Source organism: Quercus robur, chromosome 2 (assembly GCF_932294415.1).
Source record: "Quercus robur chromosome 2, dhQueRobu3.1, whole genome shotgun sequence".
NCBI lineage: Eukaryota > Viridiplantae > Streptophyta > Magnoliopsida > Fagales > Fagaceae > Quercus > Quercus robur.
In genome coordinates this window covers 94,053,539-94,074,445 of record NC_065535.1, presented here as the reverse complement: position 1 = coordinate 94,074,445, position 20,907 = coordinate 94,053,539, and the positions used below count along the sequence as shown (strand labels likewise).

The 20,907-nt window shown below is 33.9% G+C and overlaps 2 protein-coding genes and 1 long non-coding RNA gene across 4 annotated transcripts; 1 reads left to right on the top strand and 2 right to left on the bottom strand.

Annotated features, from left to right (window-relative positions):
• Positions 1–1,296: 1,296 nt before the first annotated feature.
• On the top strand, positions 1,297–6,874 carry LOC126715949 (uncharacterized). The gene is made up of 3 exons (XR_007651966.1): positions 1,297–1,396; positions 2,913–2,979; positions 3,718–6,874. It is a non-coding gene; the product is annotated as an uncharacterized LOC126715949 (long non-coding RNA).
• A 1,018-nt stretch (positions 6,875–7,892) lies between these two features.
• On the bottom strand, positions 7,893–14,971 carry LOC126715944 (ATP phosphoribosyltransferase 2, chloroplastic-like). Its single transcript, XM_050416804.1, has 11 exons — positions 14,637–14,971; positions 14,461–14,520; positions 13,257–13,370; positions 11,960–12,025; positions 11,737–11,844; positions 11,558–11,641; positions 9,737–9,838; positions 9,481–9,594; positions 9,325–9,405; positions 8,868–8,987; positions 7,893–8,179 (listed from the first exon to the last, which is right to left on the bottom strand). The coding sequence occupies exons 1-11, from the start codon at positions 14,856–14,858 to the stop codon at positions 8,084–8,086; spliced, it is 1,167 nt and encodes a 388-aa protein (XP_050272761.1). The 5' UTR covers positions 14,859–14,971; the 3' UTR covers positions 7,893–8,083.
• A 680-nt stretch (positions 14,972–15,651) lies between these two features.
• LOC126715941 (mediator of RNA polymerase II transcription subunit 22b-like) lies at positions 15,652–20,702 on the bottom strand. Of its 2 annotated transcripts, none has more exons than XM_050416801.1 (4): positions 20,542–20,702; positions 20,190–20,441; positions 16,566–16,631; positions 15,652–16,082 (listed from the first exon to the last, which is right to left on the bottom strand). In XM_050416801.1, exons 2-4 carry the CDS (start codon positions 20,370–20,372, stop codon positions 15,843–15,845), a joined length of 489 nt encoding a protein of 162 aa, XP_050272758.1. In that variant the 5' UTR covers positions 20,373–20,441; positions 20,542–20,702; the 3' UTR covers positions 15,652–15,842. The 2 variants fall into 2 exon arrangements, with proteins under 2 accessions (XP_050272758.1, XP_050272759.1); XM_050416802.1 differs by having other exon boundaries at positions 20,190–20,446; positions 20,542–20,701.
• Between the last annotated feature and the right edge of the window lie 205 nt (positions 20,703–20,907).

The window sequence follows — 20,907 nt, the reverse complement described above, 5'->3', positions numbered from 1 at the left end:
ATCTCACTGTCACTAAAATGAAAAATGGAACGAAATCTTTGTAGATTGTCGACGCCAGACGGTAGATCGGTCATCCCTCATCGGAGATCTGCCGTTGACTAGTTGCTTGACTGCTTCCTCCGCTCCGGCTCCGGCTCCAACCCTCCCTCAAGGTTTTTCTCTCTGACTCTCTCTCTCTCTCTCTCTCTCTCTCTCTCACTGAATGACCGAATGGTTTAGACTGTTTAGTGGAAATGAATTCTGCCTGAGCCTTTTTATTCTTTTAACTTTAATAGCATCTCACTGATTCTTTTTTTTTTTTTTTTTTTTTTCCTGTTTGTCTTTATCTGATCCGGTTATTCCTCTTTGTTGGTCAATGGTCAGTGTGTTGGTTTTTAGTGTAAACCAACATTATTAAATAATAATTAATATTTATTCAAAAGTTAATAATTAAATTATTAGCTATTATTTATTGCAATTTTTTAAGAATTGTTTAATTGTTTATTGCTATATTTTAGGAATTGTAACAAAGGATATGTTATGTTAAAATTAATGACAAATAAATTAAAACTATATTGCGTAATTACCAACTAGGATTAAAGCATTATAATTAATGATAAATAAATTAAAGCAATATAGTTTATTGTTATGCTAAACAACAATAATTAAAGTTATATAATTAAATTAACCAATACATTATAAAAGATAAATTAATTAAATTATTTGAGTGGTTATTATTAATTAAAGTTGTATTAAAAATGGGTTGACTGTGTAAAAATTTTGTTTTTTCTTGAGTATGAATAATATTCATATAACTAAGCAAAAATTTCTAATTAAAATTTTATTTTTTAAAATTCTTTTCAGGTTAATTGAGTCATATTCTTAAAGCTAAAAGAATTATGAGCAAACGAAAAACAATTGATGCATTCTTTAAGAAAAAAGATGTTAGCAATTCAGAAATTAGGACACCTGTGACTGTAGAAACAAATGTTAATACTTCGATGCTTGATGAACACACCTCCAAATGTCCAAAACTTCAATCTGAAGAGATAGATCGTGATCCAGGAACACGTAAACAAATATGTGAATTTCCTATCAACAAACAATATGTATTCCTTTTTTTTTTGTGCGTGTGATTGTTTTACTTTTGGCGTTTTGTTTTCTCTATTTTTTTGTTTTTCACAGGTTTGAAATTTCGGTTGAATTCCCAACATGTTCAAGTATATAATAATATATGAAAGTTGATAATTTTGTATCAAATAGACTTAAAAATTATATTTGGTATATCTCTGTTACAACCCGGCCCCCCCAAGTATGTATTCCTGGCTACGCCCCTGAGCGAGAGAGAGAAGATGATGAAAACATCAATGGCTTCCCTAAGGTCATTCTCTGCGAGGTTTGTGGTTGCTCCGCTGAGGTACGTTACAATCTTTGCTGTTTTCTCTGTAAATCTTTCACTCTAATTGTTTATTACTGTTAAATCTATCAATGTGTTATGAATTTTTCCCTGGAACTTCTTAACGGTGCTTAGAAAAACACATAACTATTCATGTAGGTAATTGCGACGTTTTAAAATTTTCTGTAGGGAGGTTCTTTTTATAATTCAAAATTGAATTTAAAGTCGTCTGTATATATTTTTAAAGAAATTTCCCCTTCTGAATTGTCTAGGGTTCTTCTTTCACCCTTATTAAAAAATAGATGACTTTATTGTTTTTGTTTTTTTCCCTTGGAATTTTTTTTTTAATTTTTTTAATTTATTTTTTCCATTCTCTCCCTGCCAGAAACAGTGCTAATTGATGGGTATACTATTGTGGAATTGCATCGTGTTTTGGTTTAGGACTCTATCACCACAAGTCAAACTCAAAACCCACACACACGATGCAAAGGGCAAAGAGCAAAGGGCAGTGGACAATAGGGGTATGCAGAAAACCCACCGACCCGCCAAACCCGACCCGACCCACCGGGTTGGGTCGGTTTTTAAGGCTTGGTGGGTTGGGTTGGGTTGCCAAAAAAATTATTATAGCGGGTCGGGTTGGGTTTGGGTCATAAAATTACAAACCCGCCAAACCCGACCCGACCCACCCATATTTAATATATATTTAAAATATATTTTATATTTAATAATTTAAAAAAAAATCAATTGTAAGGCACTTTTATATATATATATATATATATATTATATTTAATAATTTGCATTTCCTCAATTCCTTCTACTAATACTAATTTAATATATATATATATATATATATATAATATATATTATATAATTAATAAATTTTTTTAAATAACCAATTCTTCCTATCCTGTATAAAAGCCAATTAGTTCACACAAATTCTAATAAATTGCTATTGTTGTTTAGTCATTAGTGTTGAGCCTTCAAGGAGTTAGATTGATACTAATCTTTAGGTTTTTTTAATATATTAATATTTATATTTTTTTTCTACTTAATTTAATAATAAATAAAAAATTGTCAAACCCATGGGTTCAACCCGACCCACGTGGGTTGGGTTGAATTTATGTGATGGGTTGGGTTGGGTTGAATTTTTTTTGACCCACCATAGTGGATTGGGTCAAAAAATTTCCTCAACCCGACCCAACCCGACCCATGCACACCCCTAGTGGACAATTGGGCCTGGATTTTTTAATTTGGAAATATTTCCTATTCTATTTTTTTCTTTCTAATTGAAGCTCCTTTGGAATCGCAGTTCTCTCTAAATGGTGACAAGTTGAATTTATTGCTTTGGAACTGGGTTTAGTAATTTAATTTGGATGCTTTGGTCACAATAAATGGGTTTATTGTTTAGACTTATTGATAATTTTTTTCAAAGTAAAAACAATTTTCTGTAACTAATCTTAATGAAATCCTGGGGATCAAATAAGTGTAGGATTGAATGTTGTGCTGATATTTGCTTTTCTTTTTTAATCTTATTTAGGTCTATTGTTCAGTTAAGGTTTGTCGGAACCACAAGCAAAGAGAGATAGGCCGTATCCCCGTAACCGGTAAAGTATTTGCTTTTTTTGTTTTGGTTTTATTGTGGTAGAACTTGAACAGTTTAGTGGGTTTTCAAACTCTGGCTTCTTCCTCTAGAGGTGGAAGATTCTTTCTTTAATTTTTGGTTATCTGTTTTCCCACATAACTTAGTTCCTAGATCCATACTAGAGCTTTCTACCTCCAGTTCCCTAAGCTTTTAAATTCTAAGTTTGGAAAGATTCTCCTCCTTGCTAATTTTTTCAGGTTATTTTTTCAAGTCTTCTGGTATTGAAATTTATAATATAGACTAAGCCTTCTAATCTCATCTCTTGAGACTATGTACGAAGATATACTTTTTAGGCAATTATAAGCCATCATGAATTTATTTATCTTTTGAGACTGTATAAACCATCATGAATATTATTTCTTTTCAACCATGCTTTGGTAATCCAAAGAAGTAAATAAGTTCATTATGCAAGACCTGTATAACATTTTTCCTTCAGGCAATGGTGTGACTTTAAATTTTAAGATATTTCATACTCAATTCCATCTGCCTTGATACTATAAATAAATTACCACTTATCTAAAAATTGTAAATTGTTAGAAACTAATAAATTTAATCATTCAATTAAAATTCTTAATTGCTCTTTCGGAAATCCTATTACAAGGAGGGGGGAGAATATTGTCCAAAGAATGATGGAAAACTAGCAGTTTATTCACGTGATTTCAAATCAATATCTAATCTAATACTATATATGTTAAAACAGAAGCTAAGAGAAAGTAAGGACCTACAATCAAGGATGTTGGGAAAGGTAGAGATAGAGTTATTTTCTATATTTTGCTCCCATGTCTTGCTGCTTGCTTTGTTGTATATGTTCTTCCCGTTGGTTGTGCAGGGTGAATGGGAAAAGGAGCTACCTTTGTTGGGTTTCTTGGTTCAATAAGAAAAAGGAGGAAGCTTTATACGTTTTTGGTCGTGCTTTCCTTGGGTTTCTTTGAGAGGTTGGTTTGACTGTTGTGGAGAGTTGTTGGTGGTCTTTTTGGGTTAGGAAAGGATTCTGTTTATGGAGTTATAGAGGGCTGGAACAGTGGTACTTTTTGTATTTGTTATGTTACTTTTTTTCTTTTCTATCTCATTTGTCTATATTGAATTGTGCTTAAGAACAGCCAATGCTATTGCCCATTGTATCTAGATATACAAATTACTTTGTTATATACTACAGAATATGAGTAGCAAGATAGAGTTACAAAAAATTGCCCCCTTTTGTAAAATATGTTACTATCTAATTTTATAAAGAACATTTTTCTACCATTGAGTTGGCTTATCAGACTTGGAATATATGTAGTTTGTTTTAAATCTAACCTACATATGTAAAGGGTTTGTGATGTTTCCTTCCTTAGAGGTATAGAGTATGGGTATGTACACTTTATATGAAACTGTAATTTGTCTTTACACAAATTTTACTATTAATAGAAAATTTCCTACTACGATTGTTTAAATATGAGCTATGAAAACAAGTTTGAGTAAAAAGTGAAGAAGAGGATTAATTTTTTTTTAATAATTTGATAATTCAAGAAGAGGGTGTTTGAACCTAACAAATATAACAATGATGTTATATAGATTTTGTAGATATTCTTTGTGCTTTCCCGTGCATCGCACGGGTTAGCGACTAGTTAGGGTTTGGTTTACGTTCAGTACTTTATATATTCTTGGGTAAACTATGTAATTTGTCCCTATCTTATACATTATATTTCAATTTGATCCCTAACCTTTTAATTGTGTTAATTTGGTTCCCAACATTTTAGTATTATGTCAATTTAGTTTCTACCGTTATCTTTTGAATGAAAATTTATGACGTATCTAATCGTCAAAACAAAAAATTAGCTTACGTTGATGAGACAATAAACTTAAATTTAATTTTGGTCGTTTGTCATGTTAGCAATTTTCATCTAAGATATAACATCAGGAACTAAATTGACACGACATTGCAAGGTTAGGGATCAAATTGAAACAATTGAAAGGTAAGGGATTAAATTGAAATATGGTGTAAAGAATAAGGACCAAATATGTAGTTTACCCTATATTCTTTTATTTTAAGAGTTATTCTATGGTACTTCATATTGTTTTAGTGGCTATGGTACCCACTCAAATCTTGACCATTAAATCTAATAGTTTTTAATCTTGATTGTTTATATTCAATTTAAGTGGATACCAATTAGTTATCGAGAAGGCAAGTTAACATATATAAATGGTCTTAGTTTTTATTTTAAATGCTTGTTAATTGCATATTACTGCTGCCCCCCTCTATTTGCGTGCTCTTGGTTTGTTTTGTTTCCTCTTTCTCTTTCATTAGTTTTATTTCAAAGCAATTGATTGCATAAGATTCAATATTTGAGTAATTCTAAGTGGATTGGACTGAGACCTTGTGAAAAATCAGTAGCAATTACCATTTAATTGCTTTTTGTTTTAGAACCCTGATTTAGTTACCATGGTTTTTGAGTGGAGTTGTGGTGTGTTTTTCTGTTAGAACTTCTTTTCCTCTCTCTTGTGTGTGTATTTATTTCTTAAAAAAAAAAAAATTTTGCTTTTTGTTTTGGTGGGTTAATTTTGAAACTATCCTTACTGGACTGGACTAAATACCTTGATAAAAATCTACCTTATTAGTCAAATCCTTTATGGATGTGTTTATTAAATAAGTTATAATTTTTGCTTATTATGTTCTATGTATTGCTTCTGTAAATGAGTCCAAACACTTATAACATATTCTTTTAAAAATAATTACTAATTTTAACAACTTAACTTATCAGTATGAATAATTTTCTCTTTGTTTCCTTTCCAATGTCATCTTGTGCTAGGATTGATTTCTTAAACCATTAAGGTAAAAATTATATACATAAGAATCAGTGATGAATCACATGTACATACAATTGAAGTCCATGTAAAAAGATAACATCTAGAATGCATATGCACATACAATTGAAGTCAATGTAACAAGATCAAGCTCTAAAATAGAGCTGAAACACTGTTATGCATCCACAATCATTTACATTATTACTCAACTTTCTGATGGTAAGAAACTTCTCAAAGGTTAATTATATCCCTTTTTTAAGCATGTTGTTGTTTACTTGATTTTTATTTTTTATAATAAACTTATTATATATGATTTTGAACTTGATATTGTCAGGTTGAGCTAGATAAGCTAAAGTTCTCAAGTAATTATAGTTATTTAAATAATAACTAAATATCTAAGGCTCTATGCAAAGAGATATGCTCCTAACGAACATCTTTGTCTTTTTAAAGCACTAATAGTTATACCATTCAACTACATATGTGATGCAGTGCAAGGGGCACAACCAACAACTTTTACAAAGCTAGGACAGCACACAATACCCCAAATTAACACACAGCTTTGTTTAGGATGGACCCTTTCATTTTGCTGCTACCTGCCATTTTGCTTCTAATGAGTTGCGGGTTTAATTTGTTACTTTTTGAATTGTTAGGGTTTAATGCTTTTGAAACTATAAATTTTAATTTGTTACATTTCTAACTACTGGATTTAAAATATAACTATTTAATCATTTTTCTTTCTTTCTTTATATATATTGATTATAGAGAGCCCAGGACCTGAGCTGAAGCATGCGAATTTGCAAGGCACAGCGGCAAAGATTTACAATCCCAAATGACCTCGTAGAAGACTCAAGAACATACTTTCAAGACTACCAGTGAAGTCTCTCATCCGATTCAAGTGCGTATCCAAAGCATGGCACACTTTGATCAGTCGCCAATTCGCTAAATCCCATTTTCAGAGAGCATCTCAAAAACCCAGCATGAACGTCCTTGTTTTTAGTAACAATTGTGGTTTATCGTTAGGTTATGAAACACCATTTCAAACCCGTGCTCTTGGTCAACCAGTTGATGTTGATTTTCAAGGTTTTCCATTGTGGGGTGAAGAATATGTTGAGACAAACTTGGCTTCTTGCAATGGCTTGGTATGTATTGAATTATATATAATAGGCGTAAACGTACATCCAAATATTTGGTTTGGAACCCATCTACCAAAAGTTACAAAAACATACCAAGACCAACATCAACACCTGATTCAATGTCTTGTTGGTTTTACCGTTTTGGTTTTGGCTATGATTATTCCACTGATAGTAAGGCCCTACCAGATTTTCCCTTTTGATATAAAAAGGATTGAGATCTTTTCACTCAAGACCTTTACTTGGAAGACAATTCTGGTGGATGTGGACAATATTTGTAACCACAGTGTTCCATTGATCCCAAATACTACCTACCGCAATGGGGCAATTTATTGGAGTGCTAGGAAATATGTGAAGCCGTCAATCATTTATTTTGCCTTAGCAAAGAAAATATTTCATGAGCTGCCATGGCCTGAATCTGTTTTGCATTGCATAAGAGACGGATCATCAGGAAAACGTTTCTATACATCGAGTTTATAGGAGCTGGGGACTTTTGGAGAACGCCTGTGTCTATCTGTGTGCACCGACAAATCCCGCAAAAACTTGTGTATTCAGCTATGGGTGATGAAGGAATCTTGGACCAGATTGGCGACCATTCCATATTTGGGCACTTGTTTGAGGCCTATGTGCGCCTCAAAGAATGGTGAAAAGGTTTTAATGCGGGAGACAGAAGTTAAACGTGTTGGAATGAGTTTAGAATGCTATTACAAATTGATAGAATACAATTTGACAGATTAAACCTATACAGGTACATTATATAATCCCAACCCAAAAATCGAGGCAGCTACATATGTTGAAAGCCTTTATCTGCAATGATCGGCTTGATGTGGGAGTGAGAATAATTACAATGAAACAGCAACCCATCATGTCCACAAGTGAGCTATAACAACCAAATAAACTACAACTAGTCCCATGCCTGTGCAATATACATTACAGAGCAATAAACAAAATATATGTAAACAAAAAAAAAAAAAAGTCAATAATATAAATATAAAAAATAAGATCACAAAAATTGCTTGAAAAAATTCATTACTAAAGTACACCGTGTATGATCAAGTCTGCCTTCTAGCTGGGATGAGCACAAAAAACTCTTCAACATTGATGCAAACAGCATAGCTGCAATAACATGCTCAACACAATTACTACAATGGACTAAAGTCCAAGTTTTCTGAGAAGCTCGTGCCATCTTGGAGTCTCTTCATCAAAAATGTAGGTCAAAGGAGAAACAAGAACTCCACTGCCTCCAACCTGCATCAGCCAATATCCAAACAATTAAGTTTGCAGGTGGATTTCTGGACGGGGAAACTCAATTCAAAGTGGAACCAGATACAAAAATCCCTAGAGAGATGAGAGATGCCAGAAAATAGTGTCCTTGTCTTTTAACATATATTATATAGTTCAATACAGAAGATGGGCACAGATATTTCTTATGAGTTCAGAATCTACACGTTAAGTCGCAAAACTCAGTAACTGGTGCTACATAAACTGGACAAACCTGCATGTCATACCAGGTTAAGTTGAACCAACCTGTTTAAAAACAAGCTGGTTTCAATTGAAAAGGTCAAGACATTTGTTTCTTACGAAATACCTAGCTTGTCCATACATTAAAAGATCTTATCAATCCTAGGGGGGAGAGGTGAACCTTTCAAAAGCTGGTTAATTCTGTAAAATTATCCATCAGAGAAAGAGCAGATACCTCACAGATCTAAAACATTTGCTACTCTAGTATTATCTTTTAATCCAAAAGGCTAAACACTAGTCTAATGGGAAAATATCAATCCAAGCCACAAAATGACACACAAGTCTGAGCCAAAGAACTAACATTTTCCTCATGACACATAAGGAGAGACAGAAACACAAGCATACGTACAAATAATTAATATTACATAGAGATAAAAAAATGAACTGGTAAAAAAAAGATAATAAAAAGGCTCACCGCTCTCAGTTGTTTTACAGACTTGTACAATGCCTTTTTGGGTACACATATGACTATGGCAAAGTAATCTGAGGCTACCTTCCCATCACGTTTACGAAATACTGGACTTACAGTAGGTCCCTGCACAAATATAACGGATTAAGAAAAGCTCTTGAAATTCAGGAATGGTGATTAAAAATCCAAATCATGATTTGTGATTCACTCATCCAAATATGAAAACTAAAAATGGGAAACCTTGAGGGCGATTGAGGGCTTTGCTTCTTACTTTTTTTTGGAAATTTTGGATCTTAGATTTTTATTTTTTTTGTGTTCTTAGATTTCTTTGTGCCTCTCTTTATACTTCCAGTGTACTAGGGCCAGAGCCTTTCCATTTTAAAATTTTTTATTACTTATAAAAAACCATTGGGGGAAACTTAGTTGGGAGAAGGAAAGTGATTGATTTCATTCCAAAGCACACCTGCAGTCCAGATAATGATGGCTGACTCAGTATTCTCTCAGCCACTTCCTCTGCACTACTTCCCCTCATGTTTGCAGTAACCTGCCAGTTAAGTGTGTAAGCACCATAAAACTAAATTTAAATAAAATGCAGCACCAGCAGAAGAACATGACATACTGTGAACTGACCAACAGCCCTCAAATGTGCCTCCAATCTTTCAAGAATCTCATGTGTTATGTCCAATGCACCTTTCCTCTGGATCAATGCTTTCCGGCTTGCAACAAGAACAGCCTGAAGAATGTTGCAAGACAAGATGTGATAAAGACAAAATGCAAAATTAACCGTGTCACAAAAGCAGTTGCCTGAAGTCCCTCTTTAAGAGCATTCTAGAAACTACAAAATCTGATGCTTGGCAAGGTCCAACATAGCTAACCTGGCTTTCCAACACAATTCCGCCTTTAATTTCTTTCAAGTTGTTTTCTTTCAGTGTTGTTCCACTACTCACAAGGTCCAAAATTGCATCAGCTATGCCCATCTGAATTTACAGTAAAGACAAGTGGTCTATATAAAATTCATGTGGAGATAGCATGTATTTGTTAAGCAGTCAGCTACACTTGATAACACCATTATCCAATACAAAATTTCCATTTTAACTAGTGACATCATTATCCAAACCATGAATGTCTTAAACCAAAAGGCAACATATTCCACGGGAAATATTATGTAACAAAATGAATTATTTTATTCATATTTTAATTGCTGTACATACAGAACTGTCACCCAAGACCCACAACTTTCCTTCAGAAGCCATTGCATACAGCTCTATGTTATGACAACTTCAACCAATTGGATATTTGAAGTGCTGAATCTTATTAAGGCAAATATTGCAGAAAGAGCTATAACATGACAACAGACTGAACAAAACAAAACTAAACCATATATGATCATCTGTGTCATTTGTTATCCATAGCTCGTCGAAGCATTCAGGATTTTTAATTTAGGACATATTTATCAACATTTTAGTGAGCATTATGCTCATCACCTAAAAACAACAAAAGAAAGAATGATGGGTAAAGAGGAAAAGGGTCATCATTTTTTTTTTTTTTGGATTGGTAATAAATACTTTATTGAGAAGAGTACATCGTGTTCACAATAGTGAACAAAATGTACTTGAAGGGTCATCGTTTTTTCTTTCTCTAAGGAGAAGAAGTGGAGAGAATTCAAGGGAAGACAAGTAAGGTGTCCAACGAAAATCGATTATTTCAAGGTTTCTTACCATTTTTATTTTATTTTATTATAAAACTAACAGAAGTCAAAATAGAAAAGTAGCCAAGCTCGGTCACGCAAGCTTGTGATCCAGTCTAGGGTGCATTATGGTGGGTTTGAAGAGTTACCAGTCAAAAACAAAACAAAACCAAAAAAAGAAGCGGAAAGTAGCATCTAAATTGCACTATACAACTGTATCCTTTCATGTGAATTAAGGTCAGCTATGCATTCACTCCACACCCCTCCTCCAAAGGAAAAAAGCCATATTTTCCTTTTAAGAAACCTGTGAAGCCAACAATTTGGACTCCTCTGTCGGAGACTGCCTTCTCCGCTGCATAACTCACTTAGTAGTGTTTTCAGTGAATGAGCTTGGCTATTTGACTATTTCTATTTCAGTCACCCATCTTAGCTTCTACTTCTATTTTAGTTGTGCTTCTATCCATTTTTTATTCATTCTCTCAATTTCTTGTTGTGCCTTTTTATGAACTAGACCAACCTCCCCCCACCCTTCCATCCCCACCAAAAAAAAAAAAAAAAAATCCATACTAGCTTAATTATGGTTTCCATTCTTATCATCTCTCAAAAAAATTATGTCTCTAAGCAAGGGGGGAATATGAAAAGAGATTGTCCGGTGCTGTATACAGAACTGACAATCAAACAATTTATCTCATCAACCATTATTCTGGTAAAACAATAGAGAATATAAATAATTAGATAACCAAAATAAACAATCTTCATTAAAAGGGAAAAGAATATTAAGAATATGTTAATAACAAATAAACTAACTAGCAGGGTGATCAATATTCTGGATCAAAAGAAATTCTAAGCCTCTTCCCCAAGAACAACATGCATTGTGCTAATATATGACAAGGGACTAGATCAACTATCTCAATGGACAGCAACAATTCAGTTCTAAATTGAGGAAAATGAAAATAGAAAAAAGAAACAAAGAAATATGTAAATCATAGAGAAAGAATGCATTTCTCACCGCAGGAGCTGCCTCCAGTGCTCCATCAGCAGTTGAAAAGGTCACATACTTTAGTCCATTTTCTTCCATAAATTTAGGACCTAGCTGTGCAGAAGGATAGGGCCAAAATTGAAAATATTACAAAAATAAAAAATAAACTGAACTTTTCATAATATAATAAAATGAAACACAGATCATACGTAGGTGAATCCAGTAGCGACTCGCAGAGGCTTTTCAGCAGTCCATTGAGGCATTTGTGCTAGCTCTTTTAGAGAATTTATGTTCTCAAAAATCCCATATTTGGGAATCTGAAAGGACAAAGGATATACCAAGATTGTTATGATCGGTGATATACCAAGATTATTAACATTAAAATTTATGAGATAAGCAGTAAGTTTCAGTTGGCTATCTGCAAGAACTTACAGCCAGTGATAAATGGCAGTCCCCATACTCAAGAGCATCATGAACAAGAATAAGATCTTCATTCCCCTGCCAGCAGGAACAAAAATGAAGAACTTTTAATGGTAATGCACTTCCTCATACCAATCCTTGATAAGAAAACAAGGACTCTTTTTTTTTTTATAAGTAATAGAATTTCATTAAAAAAAAAGGAGCAAAAATAAAAGCACTATCCTAGTACACAAGATATACACAAGAAACAAGGAAATTTTGCTAGTTAAATTTCATAATGAGTCCATGATCTGCTGCTAATTGCAACTCTTCCCTTTAATAAAAGTATCAGACCCTTTACTAACAATCCACCTCTATGAGTATGGCAGAGCATCTACCAGCTAATTACAGGATCCCATTGCATTTATGTGTCTGTAACCCCCAATATGGAGGGTCTTGGAAGCATTCTGCCTATTTTCCAAGGTGTAAACTACATGCACGAGTTTCTATTGAGGTAATGACAAAGGGAGGAATGCTTCACATAATTAGAGTGTTCATTGGATGCACGTGTGTGTGTGTGTTTAAGAGGTTAAATTCTTCCCTGAATCAAATCTTACAATTTTGCTCTGGGTTCTAAGCCATGCTTGAGTATCTTACCCCCATTTTTTTATGAATAAGCAAATTTTTAGTTCGAGGAAATACATCAGATCAGTACAATGACACTATAGAAGCACAGCTGGAACAGCCAGAAACACGGAAAAAACACAGTAACACATAGCAGAGAGCAAAAGAAAGTGACAAAGCATGCTTGAGTATCTAACCTTATATGGGCATTTTGAATTACTCCAGATGGTAGCATTGAGTACTCAACTTAATAGGCATTCTAAATAACTTTAGTAACATTGAGTATCCAATCTTAATGGTTTATAGATCATTGATTCTGAAGATGTCATAAACTAGGTTAGGATCAAACATCCAATACAAACCTAACGTTCAATTTTTATTTTATTTAATATACATATATACACTCACACTTGTGCACACTCTACGAGCATTTTCCTCATCAAAGTAAAGGATACTTTTTCAAACGTATGGCCTTCAAACTAACAACACAGAGAGAGAGAGAGAGAGAGTGACAAACTTCTAAATGAATATACTGGAAGGAAAATTACTCTTAAGGAAGAAAGGGGAAGGCATTTCAGTTTTTACTTTTCGACTTATAAAGCAAAATATTGTCACTATGCCCATATATATGTAAACATCAAAAGAACACCCAGGGACCCAATTACCCAAATAATGAACCGGAAACAGTTCATAACTTAATGCTTACCTGGCCATATTCACTGACTGTATCAAAACCCACAATACCAAGGTCTAGATCTCCAGAGACCAATTTCCGAACAATGTCTTTTGGTCGCTGAAACCAAACTTCCAAATTGGCAAGCTGTAAAACACATGGGTATTAAAAAATTTGGCTACAGAATGTATCTAGGATTAACTATTTATATTATTGGTCAGTCACACAGGCATCCAATGGGCTTGAACCCAGGAAGTGCCATTATAATTGATTGACCTATGAATTATTGGAGCACACGATAGCACAAACATGAGACAATTTTTTTAAAAACTTCCTATACATGTCTTTTCCATTGTTAGCTTTTCAAGCAACTCATACAAATTAATTCAAGCAATATGACACATACCCCACTGGACATGCCCAAAGACGCTAGGTCATATTACTGCATTGGGAAAAATTATATTCTGAGCAAACATCTAAGAATTTTTTATATATAGATTAAATTTTTTCTTAGTTCATTTATTTATAAACTAAACCAAACACACTAAACATGGCTAAAGTTGGGCATGACTCAAGTCAGGTTAATTGAGTCAAATGACACTGGTAATGAGACTATTGCTGCATGTTGTAAAAAGGAAGGGAAAATCAACTGGGAATGCAATCACAGTATTCTTTACTTAAACAAGTGTCAGACTCAAAACCAGTTGCTTATAAAGTATCAGTTAGAACAAACGAGTAAAATCAATCTCAGCATTCCTTCAGAATTATCACTGATTCCTGATTTTCAACAACAAAATGTCATTTCTAAGGCCAAAAAACCAAATTTGATAGCGTTTAGTCCCTAGAAAACTAAATTTGAATGCTTTTAGTCTCTAAAAAAACTTATAGTTATCGATTTTAGTCCCTAAAAAACATAACCTAATCATTTTTAGTCCCTAACAAGCTTAAAGTAATAGTTTTTTGGTCCCTAACAAGCTGAAAATGATTGTTTTTAGTCCCCAAAAACTTGAATAGATTGCTTTTAGTCCCTCATAAACTTGAAATGATCAATTTTTGGTCCCTAACGAATTTAAAAGTGGTCACTTTTAGTCCCTAATAAACTTGAAATTATCAATTTTAGTCTCTAGAAAACTAAAATCGCTCATGCACAAAACTTTAGGGACCAACAATGTATATAAGCCTATTTCTAATTCTCACAAATGCAATTCACAAAAAACAAGGTAACGCTTTCGCATACCTGAGGAATTTGCGCAACGTATTGTCGTGGATTCACTTGCTTCACAGACAATTGACAATCCTTTGACACAAACAAAACAAAAAGTTACTAAGAAATTTCAATGCAATGCAATTTTCTCCGGAACCAAACAGAGAGGAAAAAGAAAAAAAAAAAAAGAAAAAAAGGACAATGCGTACTTTGAGAAGATCTAGTGTATCGGAGGCCATGCGGCCTTTGCTAGGTAAACCGAATCGGATCTCGGTTCGCTGGGGGATCCGAGCGTCGAGCACCGGTCCGTTCACCAGCGCCACGTGGGACTGCTGCGACGGAGCGCAGCACACCAAAACGGTGCGTTTGAAGGGGAATGAAGACGTTGAGCCTGAGAGGCATGGCTGGAGCATCGACATGGACATGGACATTGCTTTTTCGCTTTGCTACAGCTCGAGCTCTGTGTGTGTGTGTGTGACAGTGTTTGAAAGAGGGAGAGAAATGATTGAAACGCCGCCGCTTGAGAGGAAAAATAGGCAAAAATAAATAAGAAAAGATTTTTTGAGGTATATACTCTGAACCGGTGACGTGTGTGGGGTTTGGATTCATTGACATTTAACATTACAAAAGTACCAACTCAAGCTATCACGACTTCACGAGTTTTTTAAGTTTATGTTTATCCTTGTGGAGAAAAAAAATACACTTTGTCGGTCGTATAGGTTCATTTACTTATTTAATTATGGTTTATCCTTTGTATTATATTTCGTCCCTATCTTTTCAATGCCTTGTCAATTTAATCTTTATCGTTATTTATTGAAAGAAAATTATTGAATTCACAAACAGTTAAAATAAAAAAATTAATTTCTATTGATATATCAATAAACTAATTTTTTATTTTGATTGTTTGTTACATCGTCAATTTCCATCAAAGAAATAACTGTACAGACTAAGTTAACATAACATTGAAATGTTAAGAACTAAATTGATTCACTAAATTAAAATATGATTTAAAGGATATAGACCAATTTAGTTTACCTTTTAATTATTTTCTATAGCTAATTTTGCATATGCGTTTAACAAATAAACTATTTTTTTTTTACTAAAACAAATAAACTACCATATATAGGTTTTAATTAACTCAATTTGTAAAAAAAATTTGTAATAGATTATCTCTATAAAAAAATAAAATAAAAGAAAAAACCTAATTAACTCTTTCAAAAAAAATTTGGCTCAAAGCATCCAAACCAACATGAATTATGTTACATTGATAGAAAACACATGTAAGGCTACATTTGTTTTTTCAAAGGATTAAAAACTGATCGGATCAAATTGGTAAACTAAAGTAGAACTAGAAATCGCAGTACTTTAAGAGTAGAATCAAATGGTGATTAGCATGCTTCTCTTATGCCACCCATTCACAACTGCGGAGTATCACTAGCCCTGTCTGCCGAAGAAAAATAATGCAATTCAAGCTCCTTGAGGCTGGCAGCTGCCTCCTCTCCAATTCTTGCCAGCATGTGGTCTGTCTTCTCTGCCTGTTGATTAAACTCAGCTGTTCTTTGCTCCACATGGTCATTAAGGGATGCAAATCCAGAGAAGATTGCGGTTTGCTTAAGCTCTGATACCAACTTAAGTAGAGAGTCAGCTGTCTGAACCTATAATTGAAGATGTTGGTGTTCAGTAACTAAAATAGAATAAGGCTTAGATAGTCTTAACAGTAAAAATAATAATAATAAATTTAAACAAATCCAAAATTTTAAATCCATTATCAACAACCTTATTTTTAGCAAGTATCTCATTATCTCAGTGAAAAGAAAAGAAAAGAAAAAAAATCTATATAAACTCGTATCGTCTAAGAAATTCAATAGCTCAATGGGAGATGCATCCTTGAGTTCTTCAATTTTTTATGGGCAAGTGTATGGCTTTGTGGTGCGTGGAATCTCTCTAAATCCCTTAAAAAGGATATGCAAAAAAGAAACTCACAAACTGCATCCCAAACTTTCCTTTTGCACCACAACAATCTTTCCAAGATCTAAATCTAAAAATAGATGAATGAGATTTCAATTTTAAACTATATATACATGTCTACATTCTTGTGCATGCTCGCATGAGTGAGAGAGAGTTGTAACTGTTCTTACCATTCTAGCTGCACGCATCTCCATCATGAAAGCTTCTTGTGAATTTCTGACAGGAAGATCATTCACCTACATTAAGCAAGGTTCCATGAAAATAATCACATTAAACAAAACTTCTAAGAATATATATGTTCAAATTTTCAGTAATAATTAAAACATAAACCAAAAGCTCAGGTTACTTCCTTAGAAAAAACCAATTAAACAAGCGGGTTCTAGATCTAAACTACTCAACTCTGGTATATTTGGATGGTTCTTAATTGTTCGTTTAATTTTCACATTTTAAAAGGCAAGTTTGTTAAGAAGCACTTCCCAAAATTTGGAAAGGCCTTATGCCCCTATAGCTCCCTTTCCTGATTTTACACCTTGGCAATTATAGGGAAGAAGGCTCCCTTCCATTCTAGAGATTAAAAAATTATAATACATTAATAGCAATTAGTAGGTATAAGGTTCCCTTCCCTTCTAGAGACTAAATGATCCTCACTGATCCCAGAGACAAGGGGGCACCCACCAAATGTAACAAAACATCAAAATACGAAGTTCTAGCTTCATACCAACTTCAAGAGCTAGTTAACAACAACATCAGTAACTAAGTTCACTCAATCAAGGCAATGAACTAGTTGGCACAAAAAGCCAAAGTTCAAAATGTGCAAGCACTGGCTGGGAGGTGATTATCTGCAAAGGCATCTTTCCCTTTTACCAATAAGCAAGAAAATTTCCTCGGTAATGAGTTAGCCCATTGTTTCCTTAGCAAAGTGTAGGCAATGCAGTAGTGATACAATGAATTAAATGAAAATGCCCGTGCCTACTTGCTTCACTTGAAACTATGCGTTCTTAGATCTTTGTTTGATTGGTTGAGGAATATTAGGTATGTTTGTTGTTCTCTTTTAGAGCTCTTGGATCTTTTTAATTTTAGGTCTTAATTTGTTGGGTTGCGCTTGCATACTTCTCATGTATTCAGGCTTCGCCTTGTTTCTTTGAAATAAAATTTTAGTACTTATTAAAAAAATTAAAGAGAGTGCAAGAACTTCCATGGGAAGTAATTGTAGCTAAATAAGATCTTTTAGCAGATGAATGAATTGAAATTTTGAGTTTTGTTGAGTTTTATTCCACTAGTGTTGTTAAAAGCGCGCTTAAACTTTTGCCTCAAAAGCTATGCTCATTCAAAGAAGCGTGCCTTTTTGGAGCTTTTTTATTTTTTTCAAAAAAATAAACCAAAACTGAATTAAAACTATAGGATCTTGACATTATTGATATAATCCATTGATTGACATATTTTTAGTGTAACTTACTTATAAAAAAAAAATATATATATATATATATATATATTTTGAGTATAACTTGTCCTAAAACCCAACCCACAACCTCCCAATTCTTCTCTATTTTTATTTTTTCTCCTTGAAACAGTAACCTACCTAACTACTTCTTATTCTATTTTTTTCCCTTTTGGATATCTGCTTGGTACCAATTATCATGTTGCAATGTCCTCATATTCTTAGCTCATTCATGAAAAAAAAAAAAGTATGATATAATATATGTGGTAATTGTTTAGTTACTTTAGTGGTTGATGTTGAACACAGCAAACTAATTCTTATAGGGTTATAGTCATTAAGTGATTAAATTATTAACTAATAGAGTAAAATACTATTTTGGTCCCTAAAATTTAATGAAAGTTTGTTTTTCATCCCTAAATTTTAAAAAGTTCATTTTTCATCCCTAAACTTTGTAAAGAGTTTTTTTAATAGTTTAGAGACACAAATAGGGATGAAAAAAGAAAATTTTCCAATAGTTTAGGGATGAAAACAAACTTTTAGTAAAGTTTAAGGACATAAATAAAATAGTTTCAATAGTTTATGGATGAAAGATGAACTTTTCAATAGTTTAAGGATGAAAAAAGAACTTTTTAAATTTTAAGGACAAAAAACAAACTTTTATTAAAATTTAGAGACCAAAATAATATTTTACCCTAACTAATATTACTAATTAGTCATAGCCTCATAGGGCAATATGGATATAGGAGATTTAAGAAAGGATATTAGATGGAAGTACTCATATCTAGCTTATCCAAAAAAAATGACTTGACTTGCAATTTTTGTGTTAAAATTGTAAAAGTAGGGCTTATCTAGTGTTATATGAATTATATAAAAAAATTTATTTCAATTTATATGAGAAATTGATCATTTGATTGTTGCATTTCTCATTAATACTTATTTTTTTAAAATGTGCGCTTCACTTCAATCAGGTGCGCACTTGCGCTTTGCGCTTTGTGCCTAGGCTCCAAGAGGCCTGTGCGCCTAAGGGCGCCCCTCGCTTTTACCAACATTGTATTCGACTCCCTCCCCTTCCCCTCTTTCTTTCTTACCTTCTTTCTCAATTCTCTCTTGCTGATATTCTCAAATCCACTCTCTGTCCCCCTTGCTAAGTTCTCAGCATTCTCATCCTATCTATTTCCTAACGGACTTAATTTGATGTCCAACCAAATCAGATTATTTCTCCCCACTTCATATCCTGTCTCTTCCCCAAATCTTCCCCTCTTGATTCCCCCCCCCCCCCCCAAGTAACACAGCCTTGTAATCCTAAAGCATCAAAGGCTTTCATTCATCAACTGAACTCCTAGATAAGTTGATATTGGGTAATATGGGATCTATAAAAACAACTATTCAACACAAAACAAAAGCTTCCATTAAAAATGACATGTTGATACCAATGATAGGCACAAGCTATGCTACCGAGGCTAAGGATGATGGGAACAACCATTTGTTCAAAACTTAGTACAGATAAGAAGAAAACCACAAGATAAGGCTAGTCAGTTCAATCTGTTAAACTACCACTTAGTACCAAAACTTTATGCTGATAGGAAATGGCAAATTTAACCACTTGACCATCATCCTAACACTCCCTCTTGGGTGTGAGCCCACCTTTAGTCTGTTTGGATTGAGGGGGAAGGAGGGGGAATAGAGGAGAGTAGGGTAGAGCTAACTGGAAATTAGCCTAATTCTGGCCAACTATATTCTACTTCCCTCCACTCTCCTTTCCTCCCCCCTCAATCCAAATGGACTAGAAATGTGACGTAAAGTGGAGACATGGTTAGACTTTAGGACTACCTACTTTGATACTATGTTAAACTACCCCTTTAGTTTGAAAAACTTAAGCCAATAGAGCATGATAAATTTAATCACTAACCATTATTCTAATACAAACAATGCACGTGTTATTGAGAATAAGCATGCAACCAACCAAGACAAACAAAACAACCATTTTAAAGCTAGATACAAATCAACAATGCTAGAACCCCAACAAATTACACAAATTTTGTCACAACTATATGTGAACCCACATAGACCAACCACTTTTTCTCCACCACTCAAGTTGTGACAAAAGTTGTGTAATTTGTCGTGGTCCTAGCATTTTTCGATACAAATTCTTGGTTAAATTTGTTGATAGTGAAATGTAATAACTCAATTCATAAATCAAGCAATTTAACATTTGAGTGTAGCACAGGTTTCCATGATTAAGCAAGGAAGATCCAAAAGTTTTGTCCAATAAGACCCACAAAGACTTAAAATTTTAATAACCCAGTTAGAAAAGCTTAGCAAAAAAAACAGCAATGTAATACAAATATTTGAATACCCGTGAGACATTGACGAGGTGGGTGAAGTTGTCAACGATGCTGCCAATGTCGGCTTCAACTCTTTGTAGTAATGTCTTCTGCTTTTGAGCTACTGCTGCCGTTGCAGCCGCGGTGGGTCCACTTCCGCCACTGCTGCTCCCACTTCCGCCTCCACCCACTCCACCTGCTCCGCCTTTATTCATTCTCTCTCTCTCTCTGGGCACTCTCACAGATACAAACGAAAGCCTAAAATGGCTAACTTGGGCCAAATTCTGTCCTGGCCCAAAAAAGACAAATAGAGGTTAGGTCTAGAAGAAATACAAAATCAACAGCAAAGAGGAATGACGTTAGAGTGGAAGGGACGATTTCGACCTAAGTAGTGGAGTGGCGGTGGTGGAGGGTAGGGGGTGGACAAGCATGACGGAGGAAGGCAAGGACGATAGTGGCAATGGAGGCACGCCGCTGATTGATTTCCTCTCTCTCACGGGTTTGTGTGAGACTATGGGTTGAGTTTGGTTTAGGAAGAAATCGAGTCAGTCTATGTGGAGAGATATTAGGAGAGAAAAACAGATAATTTTTTTTTTTTTTTTGAGGAACAGAAAAACAGATAAAATAAGTAGAAAATTTAGCTACAAAATTGGTTGTATCCTAAAATCACAGTCTTACTCAATATCTTTCACATTATTACATATTTTGAAAATCTAACAGTTGGATTGCATATTCTTTATGTTTTTAATA